This window comes from Schistocerca serialis, chromosome 2 (genome assembly GCF_023864345.2).
Source record: "Schistocerca serialis cubense isolate TAMUIC-IGC-003099 chromosome 2, iqSchSeri2.2, whole genome shotgun sequence".
Taxonomy (NCBI): domain Eukaryota; kingdom Metazoa; phylum Arthropoda; class Insecta; order Orthoptera; family Acrididae; genus Schistocerca; species Schistocerca serialis.
In genome coordinates, this window is record NC_064639.1 from 580,926,320 (window position 1) to 580,941,762 (window position 15,443).

Genomic DNA, 15,443 nt, shown 5'->3' on the forward strand with positions numbered 1-15,443 from the left:
GAATCATTTTTGATAGAATTTCAGCATGTTGTCGTGCATCAAATATTGTACTTGTGAAGTTACTGAAGCATTTCTACATCATTTTTCATTCATCTTCAGGAGAAAATCATTATCAATAGGACTTATGTCAGAGACGTACTGAGGAATTCTAGTACCTGCTAACCTCTTCTCGCCATTTTGCTCGGCATTTCATGCAAGAGATTGATCTGGAGTTGAGCTCCCTACGTTAGCCACGAAGCAGGGAGTACAGGAGACATTAATTCTTTCACTTGACAGTAAGGCATAAATGGTATTCCACGTATTGAGAACTAGGCTGTAGGCTGCATTTGGAGATGTATCACTGTTATCTGTCGCATACTGCACTATGTTTTTCGTCGGCCATTTGATGGTCGCCTTGAAATACAGTTGCCAACATTACGCGGTGAGTCGATAAAAAATTTCAACTCTTCTTGAAATTTCACACCCGTTCAAAATGAAAATCATAGGTATTTGCTGTAGACACATTTGCTCAGACGTACTCACGAAGATGAACTAAAGAGCCTCTCATTCGCTAGAAAAAAAGGAAAATAATTGCTAGCCACAGTATAAACATCTTTTTAGAGTTTTTAAGAAAGTGATATGCTCATCATATTATTACAATCCATCTGACGAACTTTGTCTTTCTCATTTGTAAAAGAATTGACAACCTGGTTGTTGTGTTGTTGTTTGATAAGGGACAGAATCAAATGACTGAAGTTTCAAAGGAATATAGTTCACACTATTGCCATAGAATGTATTCTGAATCCAAGCTAAGCTCTAGTAGAAACTAATGTAAGTTGTTGTATCGAATAAAATGGGTGTTCCCTGCTTGCTATACTGCATCGGCTCAAGTCCACAATTCCTGTCTGGAGAACTCAGAAGACAGAGAGGACTCATTTAAGAACTGAAAATACCTAATATAAAATAACTTGTCTGAATGTACGCGAATGTCGCTTATTTGGTCTTCCCTCCCGATTGTCACTTTCTTATCGGGATGTGTCCTAATATTGAAAAAAAAAAGAGCTGTAAAAGAGATATACAGCGCCAAAAATTATTTGAACTATGAATGAGGCAAAATGATGTAAAATGAAATACTAGTAGAAGTAGTAGTAATAGTAACAGGGAAGTGAAGTTTACATAAGAAAAATAAGTATCTTTCGAGAGTTGCGCTAGGGTAGGAAATTAAACTAAGGATAAACAATTGATAAGCTAATTATGTAGAAAACGTGCTCATTTAATACGAAGTGGGGACTAACTGTACTCAATTTCGTTTGCTTGACTTCTGTCGTCTCAATCGTGATATGTATCAAGAATGTGCAGAACATATTTCTGAATTTTTTCAGTTTCAAATCATTTAATGCAAAGCTAAACTCTAATAACTTTGAGATAACCGCAAGCTTCACAATATTGCATGTTGTGCATAAGACTACAGAAAAAATGGTTGTATGTAGTTTTAATAAACGTTCCTTCTGTCAGCTGGTTCATCGTGATTTGGCTGCACGTAACGTGCTGGTGGCCTCGGGCGGCGTCTGCAAGATATCGGATTTTGGGCTCACCAGAGACGTCTACGAAGACGACGCCTACCTGAAGAAGAGCAAAGGGAGAGGTATGAATAGCCACTACCACTGTATTTAATGTTGTATATGTGAAATGTACAAAGAGGCGCGTAACAAAGAAGGGCAAAATGTAAATATGCTGAAGCAGTGGAAAACTTACAGTAAAACTGCTGTTTGAAACAAACATTATGTCAAATTCTGCGTAAGTTAAGGTCATTTTTTTGACTTAACAGGAAAACTGTAGAAAAATTTGGTGCTTTCCGAATGACCGAAGAATGCAGAAGTAATTAATAAAATTTTCTCGGGCTTCCAGCCGCGTCTGGTAGTTAAAATCCCACGAGCTTTCGACCGAGCTCTCCTCAGTCATTGTCAAGTGGTAAGACTGACTGCTGTGTCGCTGTGACCGCGTCGTTATATAGCAGCGCTGCTGGCTGTGACGTCACTAGTGCTCTCTTCCTCGCTGCTCGTGGGATTTTAACCACCTGACGCGGTTGGAAGCTCGAGAAAATTTTATAAATTCATGTCGCCCCGAAACCATGCATTCATGCAGAAGTAATATTTCTAAGCCAAAAAAATATATATCGTATATAATACTTGGATAAGATCTCCTGCAGTAAAATTATGATTAGAAACATTTTATAAATGCTAATGGAATATAATTCTCAGTAGTAAATCCTTTAATAATTTGGCATTCAGATTCTTTCAACGAATGTAAATTGGTGTCTGTGTGAGAATTCAATTAATTTGGTCTAATGACTTTATTCAAAGTCACAGTCGCATATGATTTATCTGAGCATAACAGATTCTGACATTTTAGCTACAGGGAGTTGTGCTGCAGTAAAAGAATCGCCCCTCTTACGAAAAAATAGTGATTTCAGTGCCTAATCAACAAAGACCGAATGTTGGCCCAGATGAAGAAAATGTGGGATGAAACAGCCAGTGGCCTTGTTCATGAAATGCCACATTATTAATTCGAAGCAGCGTAGGAAAACCGTGGAAATTCTAGATGAGAGGTGTTTGTCGTGGACTTGTCGTTGAATGTTGCTCACTACAATAACACACAGAAACATAACGCAAAACTGAAGAGGTATTGAATCAATACAGTGTGGCTTCAAGAAAAGTATTGTCAATGAAATATCTGTAAATCTTTCAAATATGAAATTGTGGAAAGTAATAGTGAAACTAAAGGTCCAGTGGATATGTCCTTGCGGAATTGATATGTGTAATAGGGTAACGCAGAGAAGTCTACGCAGGCTGCTTTTGAAATGCGGTTCTAAAGAGATATCCTCATAATGCAAAATATAATTAGAAATGAGAAGCTACCAGACGAAGAAACGAGTTTAGGAAAAGATTACCAAATAAGGGGAAGTGTTAGTGCGACATATGCTTTGGTAACTATAAGTAATCAAGTTAGTGTTGAAAATGACAACGGAGAGGAAGAGGAGTATATGAAGTAGAAGTACATAAAAATTGATGTAACATGAGTCATAGAGGATGTTTAGTGTACAAGATATACAGATATGAAAAGATTAACACAAATCGAAAAGAGATGGAAGTAGACTGACATCTTAAAACAAGGCAAATTGAATGTTTCTGTCAGGCTAAAACTTTGCCTTTTGCCATAATTTCTCTGTCAATCGGATAAATCTTTTTTCCTTTTTCTTTTTTCCCTCTCCAGTTATGTATTCATCAGTGACCTTCTCCACCATATTTTCCAAAAATAATTTCCGGTATATAATTTCAGTGATTTTTTCTCCATTATCTGTTTTCCTTTAGAAATGGTATTTATAAAGAAAATGAGTACTTCTTCGTGGAGTGAATGATATGTAACATATCCTGATAAAGCTAAAATCCTGCTTTTTTGTTAGTTTTACAACTATATTATAAAATGAAGCAAAATTTCTTTTCTCACACCAATAAATTAAACTGCTTTTCTCTTCCATTAATACAAATTACACATTCTAAAGCGCAAAAGAAATTTAAAAGAAACGAAAATATAAAATTGACTTCCTTTTGACGAGCTGAGTTTTATATCTAAACTTTTTGTTAAAAGCTTAGTGTAAGCGATAAAAAACGTTAAGAGAATAGAAACTGTAAACGATAACGGAGTCTTAAAGGGTATGTCTCACCTCAATTGCCACTTTTTTGTGTTTTTAGGTTGTAATGTAAAATGCCTTTTGCGATTAGGTGAGATTTATGTGTCTTAAAGGTGCAACTCATTTTAGAAATTAGTTGAAGAAAAGTTTCGTTAGAATGTTAGGACTACCAATGATTTGACTTTCTTCCTGGTTCTATGTTACGACGTATATGTGTGGTTTATATTACGGTCACAATTTCTGATTTGTTAGTGTTTCCCATATTTATTTCATTATTTGGTCGTGGAAACCACAGCCTTTCGTTTCATTATTTCTTATCATCTACAGTATGTAATTACACATAACTATGTTAATGCTCTCACTTTCGCGCACGGAGAGACTCGAACGTCCAACATCCAACCATTATTTGTATGATGGTGTCTCTCATATGGAAACGTTTCCGGGCTATGTGAATCCTGTGCCGCATCTATCCAAGTACAATTGACGATCCGCCGTCGCAGAGTCACTTCTAGCGCAACGTCCACCCTTCATTCACGAGTCGTGCTTGCATAACTCATTCGGCAGAACGTTTGCCCGTGAAAGGAAGATGTCTCAGGATCGGATCACGGTCCAGAACACAGTTTTAGTCTGACAGGAAGGTTCAAATGAAAGCACAAGCCGGCCACTGTTTTCGAGCGGCTGTAGGCGCTTCAGTCCGGAATCACGCAGCTGCTACGGTTGCAGGTTCGAATTCTGCCTCGGGCATGGATGTGTGTGATGTCATTAGTTAGTTAGGTTTAAGTAGTTCCAAGTCTAGGGGACTGATGACCTCGGATGTTAAGTCCCATAGTGCTTAGAGCCATTTTTTGAGAGCACAATCCATTACAGAGTAAAAATTCATTCTGGTTCACGGCGGATTTGCTTTCAGAATATAGATGATCGGTCCAGGCAACTAAAGCCAGAGTTCATCTCCACATCCTAACACACGAACAGCTGGGTGGAGCAGATGGAAAGAATGAAATCAAATGCAGCGAGCATTGCATACAGCTTTACGATCCGAAATATCAACACAACGTGTGTATACCCATATTCTAATGCTGTTGATTCCACACTAACAGGATGCTGTACTGCCTGAGGGACTTGTTAGGAGAAATTTCAGGAAGGGGCATACACCGAACTAAGCCGTGTTTTTATCTGTATTGTCTCAAATTCACGACGAGCTTGGTAACCAACGATTTTACAGCTGAGGAAACTTTCGACAGGGGAAAACTGCGCAGTTGTTCGCGGAATATTTGAGTGTGGCAGTGTCAGTCTCACAGGATCTTCATACCTCCCGAATGTTAACGTGTAGAATCACATTCCTCCTACCTTATATTCTCCATCGGGTTGATACCATTGACGACTGTTTCCTTTTTTGTAGAGGACAGTGTTTGTTGCCATAAAGCTAACCATGTTACCAGGTTGAGCCGCCTCTTTGGCTTACCGCGAACAGCATGCTCCCCGTAACTGATTGTGCGTGAACAAGTCCCAGAGTCATTTGGACCTTGTATTATACCTCTTATGACGTAGAAGAGCTGATAATTTTCCTTTTTGGAGAGATACATGACTTCTTTGAATCTACGTGTCTCAATCCCAGTCACGACCACAGTGCGTATTACCCGACAGCAGTAATGTTTCTGCTGACATGTGTTTACTCTACAGCAGAAAACACAGTATGATTAGCTCTTGTAACAACTTACAACCGTTTGCCAAGCCGGGACTGGAAAACGTATCAATTTCGCTGCCGAATACGTACTCAAACATTCAGTTGCCAAAAATTCGTTTCCATACTTTCCAGATCTCTAACAACAGCACATTTGGCGGTAGGTTGGCCACAAAAGACTGGTAAGAATTTGAACATATCACGAAGGTTCGATAGCTGTGCTTGCTTGGGGTCGGGCAAGACTTTTCGTTTCATATTTTGAATCTTTAGACAGGATTACACTGTATAGGCAATAGTGTATTGAAGAATCTTATAGGTGAATGGAAAGTATGTTATGATCTTTATGAAATCACGTTTACGACTGATTGTAGTACAGTATCCGCTCTTATGGTATAAGGGACAACCAGAAGGTCATACAATCGCTAATCGGTATGCCAATAACGGCAAATGCCGTGAGCACTGAGACAATCACTGCACGGGGGCACTAGGTTAAGGATATCCGTTTGGTAAAACATCGTGTCCTGCTACGTGAAGAGGTCCGTAACTGCTGGCTACACATCCTCATCTGAGAGGAATCTTCGACGCTTCATGGCCTTTCTTAAGACAGAGAAAGAGTTGTAATCGCGTGGAGAGAGTTCAGGACTGTAGGGCGGGTGCTCGAGTTGTTCCAACTTGAGTTAGCATGACTTCTGTGTTATGGCATTTGCTACATGCGCAGTGCGTTATTATGAAGCAGCGTAGTTTTCCCGGACGTTTCCCCTTAACTACACGCCGTAATGTCTCTGGCGTCGCGCAGTACTGTTCTCCAGCGATGGAGACAGCAGGTTCCTCGAAATCAATAAGCAAGGGGCTCCGGTAATCAAAGAACAGAGGGAGCATTACCTTTGCAGCAGATGGCTGGCTCCTGAACTTCTTGAAAGGAGGGGATGGTTGATGACACCACTGCACCATCGGTCCTTTCGACTTTGGTTCCCAGCGGTGGCACCAGCTTTCGCCGTCTGTGACAAAGCGCTCAAGGAACGTGCATTGAAAAGCATCAAGCGCTTCACACGAACAGCCATCCGGTTTGCTTTTCCTTCGTCATTCAGCGTCGGAGTTATCCACTGGTTACAGACCTTACGCTAGCGTGTTTCCTATCGGATAATGTACTGCACGCTGCCGAAGCTGATGTGGAGATCCTTTGCTAGTGCGGGAATGGTTATGAGCCGGTGCACCGTAATCGTGTCATCAACCGCCCGCTTGTTGGCCGTAATGGATGAGGCTGGCCTCTTAGATCGACCGGCGTCCTGTGGCGAATCGCGACCAATTCGGAAATTGGCGCACCATCGACAGATATGCTGCCCACACACATTATTCATTCTCCGATGGATGTCTACCGGTATTTGCCCTTCGGCAACCAAGAAAAGAATAACAGGACGTTGGTTCCGTATGGACGCATGTGGTAGCAACGTTGCCGTAGTTCACATTTCAGCATTTACTTCACGCATGTAGGAAAGGCACGAATGCCGCAATGATTCCTTGCCTATACGTCGGTGCTTATACACCCGCGACGGAGTAGCGCTAGATAGCATACATACTGCAGCAGCGCCCTGAAACAGAAACGTTTTGATCGTGAGTTATATAAATGTTTGACGAATTGTGCTTATTCGTGTGGTATACATTATGTTCCAAGATTTCGCTGAGAATTTATCAAGAAAGGTACGTTATGAACAGAGAATTAACTTTTGGTAAGGACCATATCCCTTTCAATCCGTCGTTAATTAGTTATGCTTACGAGTCAGGTGCACTGTGATCAGCTCAAAGATGAAATAGTTTCGTGTCCGACCACAATTGATGCTGTCGAGCACTTCATAGTAGTTGTTCTGCTTTCTAAGCCTTTAGTGTGCTTTACTAGTAGTTATCTACATGCGAGGTTCTGAGCGCAGCAAAGATTACGCGTTCTTTGAGGTCACTGACTGATTGTGTGTTATAGTGAAACAAGGGGCAACGGAACATATCTTTGTCGTACCAGTGAATATTGCAGTTCTAAAATTAGGCATTCACAATACGCATTACTGAACCCACGCCTTCGAAGGAAAGGGAGTCTTCTTTTGCGGATGTTGGCGGTGGAAAGCATGACGTAAAAAAACTACAGACTGAGAATATGGTGATAGAGAGGTTTAGTAGTCCAATGTCGACCAGTACTCACGCTATAGCACGTGTGTGCTATGGCATGTGCCGTAGGCACATGTCATGTATAGTTTTGGAGGGTTCTGTAGGGTTACACGCGTACCACCTATAGGAAGCGCCACCGTTAGGGCAACCGTACTTCACAACTCGAATGATATTAGGAAATCTTATTTATGTATTAAAATCGTGGTTATGCTGAGTCCAATGTACACGTCTATTCAGAAATGTTGCTTGCTTTAAATGTGCCAGTTATTTTAGCAATAGTAACAGTCACATTTGAAGAAGTGAGAATTCACATGTGACTGATGTTACGTATTGTTAACAAAGATACTATGTGAAACATGGGTTGGAATGATTGATTATCAGTTTCTAGGACCTGTATATCAACCAGTACACTTAAATGCAACAGGCTGCCATGAAACTGTACGTACCACCCTTACTGAACTACTGGACATAGAAAAGCTTGCTGTGAACGGCAAGTGGTGGATTCAATATGATGGGACTTCTGCACCTTTTAACGTTGACTGGCAAGCAAGCTGTCGGGATTGAAATTTTTTTCTTAGGGTGCATTGAGGCATGTTAAATAATTATTTTCGTTGCCATTAGAGTTTAGCTGCTTTCCGAATAAATTATATGCTTCACGACATAAAGAAGAATCCTGCCATATTCGACAGCACTGGAAAACCATACCGCGAAAATATGCAGCATATTATGAGGCTCACCGCAAAACGTTTGTACACTGCTCCTAAATTTTATTCCCTGCTGCCTTTACCAAATACAATGTATGTGGGTCATAAAATAGGCATCGGTCTTTCGATTACAGAATGATGGCTTTCACGGCTGGGTGTCTTAGTTGCTGAGAAACCTTTCGGGTTGCATGGTCGTTGTCCATGAAACTTTTCCATTGCTAACGTTCCGTCCGCAGCTGAGCTGGAGATATGCAGAGTTGTCCTTGCTCCCTTTGAGTCTTTCCCACTGATGAGACGGACGTCGGAGGGGATAGTTGGTCCACAACCGACTATATTGAGATAGGGAATCTTTTGTCGGAAAAGCATATTTATCGTGTTATGGGCATACACAAACCACACCTACTTATTCCATTGTACAACAGACACCCTGGGTGAGTGCGGCAGAACTGCATGCGCCGTCCCAATACGTTCACTGAGATTGACGGTGGTCCGTTTGAACAATTACTATGAGCTACGTTGTTATGAGGTGTACTCTGCGTATGTCCATAACATAATAAATATGCACTTTCGACCATTGGTTCTCTATCTCAATATAATCGGTTGTGGACCCACGATCGGCTGTTTCAGTTTGACTCAAAAGGTCTAAGACACTCTATGTACTGTGAAAAAGGGGCATGGTACAAGTTTACACGTGGTCACCAGAGATAATCCTTTTCAGAAAGAAAGAAGAAAGAGGGGAAATATGTCCAGCGCATCTCTGGACGAAAAGTTAGCCATGTAAAAGTTTCATGGAGCACGACCACACAACCTGGAAGATATATCAGCAGTGCTTCTGTTGGTTTGATGCTATCCTCAATCTTTTCCTGCAATGCGCTAATCTTGCTGTTTCTACGTAGAGGGGTTGGACGGTAGTTTGGAAACATTGCGAAAAATGAACATACATGCAGATGCCACCCAAACTTGCAGTGTGCGCTGTTGTGTTTGACTATGGATGACACCTGTCCAATGTCGTCATACGTTAAAACTGCCAGATATGGTCAGAATAGTGTTGTGTATAGCTGTGAGAGCATTATGTCGGAGATAAGTGAAGTCGAGCGCAGGCAAGTTGTTGATGATGGTACTGTGCGTGCTTCCACAAGAAGCGCCTTGTCGAAGATTTACACCGTAAACAGGAAAAGCCGAAATGATCATCCACTGTATCACAACGCAGACGAAAGTGTATGTTGAGTGATCGTTACGGGTGGTCACTGAAGACGATTGTGACGGAAACTGAGAGGAAGACAACATCAAAAGTCAATGCAGAACTGAATGTCGCTTTCGAGGACCCTGTCAGCACCGAAACAACACGTAGGGAGTTCCAGAAGCAGGGAATTGCACGGAGAGCTGGAATCCAAAAACCATACATCAATGATGCAAATACCAATAACAGGAAAACGTGGTGCCGAAGCCACAAAACCTGGACTACGGAGCAATGGAGGAATGTCGTTTTGGTCGAGTCTTGTATCACACTGTTTCCAACTTCTGGCCGAGTTTACGTCCAAGGAGTTAAACGTGGCGTGGGCTCAGCAATGGTATGGGCAGCCAAATAGTGGTATTCCATGGGTCGCATGGTTACTCTTCAGGGTCGCATTATTGCCAAGGATTATGTGGTCATTCTGGCTAATCAGATCCGTCCCATGATGCAAATGTTTGCTCCCCAATGGTGACGCTGTGCTCCACAGGGAACCTGTTCACACAGGTCGCATAGTCCAACACTAGTTTTGTAACCACGAGGATGAATTTTCTTATCCTAGCCGTCAATGTCACGAGGTCTCAGTATTATTGATTGCTGAGCCTTTATGGTATGTTTTGGAGAGAAAGGTGAGTGATTGCGATCCAACTACATGATCGAACTTCCAAATATTTTGCAGGAATAACGGTATTAGATTCCTTTGAATACTATACAGGACTTGTATTTACCTATTCCGAGACGACTGAGACCAGTTTTGTGTGGCAAGGCTTGCCTACACCGTGTAGGGCACGGTAATGTATTTTTGTGTTTACATACACTACTGGCCATTAAAATTGCTACACCAAGAAGAAATGCAGATGATAAACGGGTATTCATTGGACAAATATATTATACTAGAACTGACATGTGATTACATTTTCACGCAATTTGGTTGCATAGATCCTGAGAAATCAGTACCCAGAACAACCATCTCTGGCCATAAAAACGGCCTTGATACGCTCGGGCATTGACTCAAACAGACCTCGGATGGCGTGTACAGGTACAGCTGCCCATGCAGCCTCACCACGATGCCACAGTTCATCAAGATTAGTGACTGGTGTATTGTGACGAGCCAGTTGCTCGGCCACTTTTGACCAGACGTTTTCAATTGGTGAGAGATGTGGAGAATGTGCTGGCCAGGGCAGCAGTCGAACATTTTCTGTATCCAGAAATGCCCGTACAGTCCCTGCAACATGCGGTCGTGCATTATCCTGCTGAAATGTAGGGTTTCGCAGGGATCGAATGAAGGGTAGACCCACGGGTCGTAATACATCTGCAATGTAACGTCCACTATTCAAAGTGCAGTGAATGCGAACAAGAGATGACGGAGACGTGTAGCCAATGGCACCCCATACCATCACGCCGGGTGATACACCAGTATGGCGATGACGAATACACGCTTCCAATGTGCGTTCACTGCGATGTCGCCAAACACGGATGCTGTAAAATGAACCTGGATTCATCCGAAAAAAATGACGTTTTGCCATTCGTGCACCCAGGTTCGTCATTGAGTACACCATCGCAGGCGCTCCTGTCTGTGATTCAACGTCAAGGGTAACCGCAGCCATGGTCTCCGAGCTGATAGTCCATGCTGCTGCAAACGTCGTCGAACTGTTGGTGCAGATGGTTGTTGTCTTGCAAACGTCCCCATCTGTTGACTCAGGTATCGAGACCTGGCACAGCGATGCGGATAAGATGCCTGTCATTTCGACTGCTAGAGATACGAGGCCGTTGGGATCCAGCACGGCTTTCCGTATTACTTTCCTGAACCCACCGATTCCATATTCTGCTAACAGTCATTGGATCTCGACCAACGCGAATAGCAATGCCGCAAAAAGATAAACCGCAATCGCGATATGCTACAGTCCGACCTTTCTCAAAGTCGGAAACGTGATGGTACGCATTTCTCCTCCTTACACGAGGCATCACAACAACGTTTCACCAGGCACCGCCGGTCAAATGCTGTTTGTGTATGAGAAATCGGTTGGAAACTTTCCTCATGTCAGCACGTTGTAGGTGTCGCCACCGGCGCCAACCTTGTGTGAATGCTCTGGAAAGCTAATCATTTGCATATCACAGCATCTTCTTCCTGTCGGTTAAATTTCGCGTCTGTAGCACGTCATCGTCGTGATGTGGCAATTTTAATGGCCAGTAGTGAATTTCCGTCTACTTCCTGTAACTAATGTACATAGCCTCCTCTATAGTCTGATTTGCACATTCAGGTAGTACTCTGCCGCAGCTTTCCTTTTCCCCTCCAGTGCTCGTACTAGAGCCAAATTAGTTATTTCAGGATGTCTTAGCAGATGCCCACTGACCTGACGATTCTCAAAGTTTATAGGTGAGATGCTGTAAAATGTTGTAAGTCTTTTTCCAGTTTACTCGGACGTGAGGTAACGCTCGCCATTGTGTCGGTAGTGCCGGTGAAGTGGATGGCGCCCGAGTCGCTGTCGGACCACGTGTACACGAGCAAGTCGGACGTGTGGGGGTTCGGCGTGCTGCTGTGGGAGCTGGTGACGCTGGGCGCCTCGCCCTACCCCGGCGTCGCGCTGCACAAGCTCTTCAGCCTGCTCAGGGCCGGCTACCGCATGGAGCGGCCCGACAGCTGCTCGCCCGCACTGTGAGTATCCCAGCTGCACGTTTGACTCCCGCTATTACTCAAGGAGACCTTTCAATACATATAGCTAGATACACACTATCTGATCAAATGTATACGGACACCAACTAGCGCACATTAATGTGGGGCCCCGTCTACCCTTCGCTTTTATTTATAGTTTGAACTGTGCTGGGGACACTTTCAATGAATGTCTGTGGTGGTCTTTCTCAAGAGCTTAAACCGGAGCGTATAGTGTTCACGGACGCTGCTGTCTCGAGCCAAGGTGTTCGATTCGGTTCAGGTAGGGACGCTGCGCAATCCAGTCCATTTCAGGAATGTTATTACTCACAGCCCAGTGCCTCATGGACCATTATTTATGACAGCTGCATTCTCATGCTGATACAAATAACCATCGTCTCCGAACTGTTCCTCTGCTCTACAAATATACGAGGGCAATCCCAAAAGTAAGGTCTCCTATTTTTTTATAAGTACATAGACCTGTTTATTTCTACAATAGTTTACATCAGTTTACAGCTTGAACGTTTAGCTATTTTTCGATGCATTTTTGTAGACACTGTGGCAGTTTTTGTACGTCCATGTCATACCAACTCGCCGCCATGCTGTTCAGAAAGTTATGAACCTCTTCTTTCACCTCGTCGTCGGAGCTGAACCGCTTTCCGGCCAAATGTTCTTTTAACCCAGGGAACAGGTCATAGTCACTGGGCGCCAAGTCAGGAATATAGGATAGGTGGGTGATCATGTTCCACTGAAACTGTTGCAGGAGAGCAACGGTTTGCCAAGTGAAGTGTGGGCGAGCGTTGTCATGGAGAATGTGTACGCCTTTGCTCAACATTCCTCTTCTCCGGCTCTGAATTGCCCGTTTGAGTTTTTTCAGAGTCTCACAGTACCTGTCAGCGTTAACTGTGGTCCAGTGGCTCAACCTTCAACACTGTCTACTCAGATATTGACGGTATTCCGCTCCTTTGTTCCTCGTGAATTTCGGTCCGACCAACTGCAAACTCTCTACACCATTTACGAACATTTTTGACATCCATGCACGACTCACCATACATTCCGTCAATTGGCGATGGATTTCAATCGATGCAGTGCCCTTTGCGTTCAAAAACCGAATAACTGCTCGCAATGCGCACTTGGCGGTAACATACAGCGGGAGCTCTATTCTCAACGGCTGCCAAGCCAAGACTGAGCGTCTAAGCGCGGCTTGTGCATGTTTACACATAGCGCGTGAAGCACTCTTCATAACAGTGTGACCAACTGCCACAAAAACAGAGTTCTGTACTTATTAAAAAAAAAAGGAGACTTTACTTTTGGGGCCGGCCTGTGTGGCCGAGCGGTTCTAGGCGCTTCAGTCTGGAACCGCACGACCGCTGCGGTTGCAGGTTCGAATCCTGCCTCGGGCATGGATGTGTGTGATGTCTTTAGGTTAGTTAGGTTTGATTAGTTCTAAGTTATAGGGGACTGATGACCTCAGATGTTAAGTCCCATAGTGCTCAGAGCCAAACTACCTTACTTTTGGGGTTACCCTCGTACAATGCTATAAAATGTGTTAATATCCTTCGCCATTTAGCTTTTTCTGAAGTTGTAAAAGGGATTACATCGTTAAAAATCCCACATAGTAGCACCTTTTCTCTGTTCTTTACTGTCGGCTCTACACGTGATGGCAGGTGACGTTCTCCAGGCAGTTGCCAAATTCAAATCCTTCCATCGGATTACCACGTGCTGTACTGTGGTTCATCACTCCAAATCGCTCATTTCCAGTCATTTACTGTCCAATGGCGTCGCTCTTTACCTCATCTCAACCGTCGCTTAGCACTGAGTACAGAAATGCGTGGATTATGAGGAGCTGTATCTCATTCCCTGCGCACAGACATTATGTTGCTGACCTGCTGGTAAAATTTTGCAACTCACGTGTGATTACTTCCCCTGAGTTCATACGATTTTTTTACAACCACCCTTCGCAATGCTCAACCGTCCTCCGCGTTTACACTTCACAATCACGTCACCAACAGTCTGCTTTAGAAGGGTTAAAATGACCTGATGGATCTGTTCCTCAGGTGACATCCACTGAATAGTCCAAATTCGAGTTCACTGAGGTCTTCTGGCCTACCCATTCTGCTGCTACTGTTTCCCTACTCACAACCCAATACTTCCCGCCTCCTTTTACACTGTCAGGTTCGCATCTCGTGACATCTAGTGCTCAGTTCCGTATAGGGGTGTCTGGATACTTTGATCATGTAGTGTAATTGTGTAACGTCATGCTAGGCATAAGGTTTGACAATGATACCAAAAACATTTAAACTTGGACATGTCATGTTAAGCAGAGAGCAAAAGCGACCACACACTTTGACAACAACTTTATTACAGTCAAAAAGCCTGTAAAGAGTTTTGTGAGTACACTGACTGAAATTGAGTAGTCCGATATTTATCACACCTTCTAGAGATTCATCACATAATGGATACTTGATGATTCAACTTCCATTCCATTTGTAACTGATGTCGACGATCATCAGTATGAGCTGTCACGTGCACGGACACGAACCCACTTTTGCTTTGGTTGTGGCATGGATTGAAACGGCCCGTGAAAGTCGTCTTGAGGAATATTTCGTGTAGACTTTAATGGAAAGCTTTCAAGAAAGTAAATAACTGATTATAAGATACATAGCTGTGCCAATATTTTTTTAATTGAAGAAAGGAGATTTCTGTAAAATACTCGTAGCAGACCAATCTCTGGTCTCAAAAGATTAGTTGAGTTGCTCGTGACACCCGAAGATTTCTGCAGTTAAAATTAAATTGTACGGCAACACATGCTGAGTCAGTTCATAAAAATCGTTACCTGGAGCTTACTATGAAAGTAATTGTCTTCTCATCACGTCCAGTCGTGTTCTGTAAGTGACAGACCAGGAAACCAGACAAACCATTCAAGGTCCGTACATTCCTGAAGGCGTCTGTGATGTGGTCTGCAGTGGGGGGGGGTCTTACATTATCCTGCTAGAATATGCTATTTGGTGCCCTGGTCATGTGACCCTGTACGAGTAGGTACAGGGTGATAATTATTGAACTATACGAAAAAAGTAAATTAGTTACAAACTACGGCTTCCACACATTAGTCTACATGGTAACGTCACTACAGATATTCGAATTTAGGTTACGACATGTTCGATATGCCTACCATCATTGGCGATGATGTGATGCAGACGAATAGCGAAATTCTGCAAGACCCCGTGAAGTGTCGAAACTCCGATAACGTCGATGACGTCCTGAATGGCTATTTTCAGCTCAGTAATGGTTTTGAGGTTATTGCTGTACACCTTGACTTTAAAACAGCTTACAAAAAGGAGTCGCTTGTGTTC

At 43.0% G+C, this 15,443-nt stretch overlaps 1 protein-coding gene across 1 annotated transcript in view; it reads left to right on the top strand.

Moving 5' to 3' along the window:
- LOC126456245 (uncharacterized) overlaps positions 1–15,443 on the top strand; it is a 410,153-nt gene that overhangs the window by 384,216 nt on the left and 10,494 nt on the right. The window contains exons 17-18 of the mRNA XM_050091997.1: positions 1,495–1,624; positions 11,895–12,096. Coding sequence (XP_049947954.1) covers positions 1,495–1,624; positions 11,895–12,096 — 332 coding nt within the window. The remainder of the gene's footprint in view (positions 1–1,494; positions 1,625–11,894; positions 12,097–15,443) is intronic.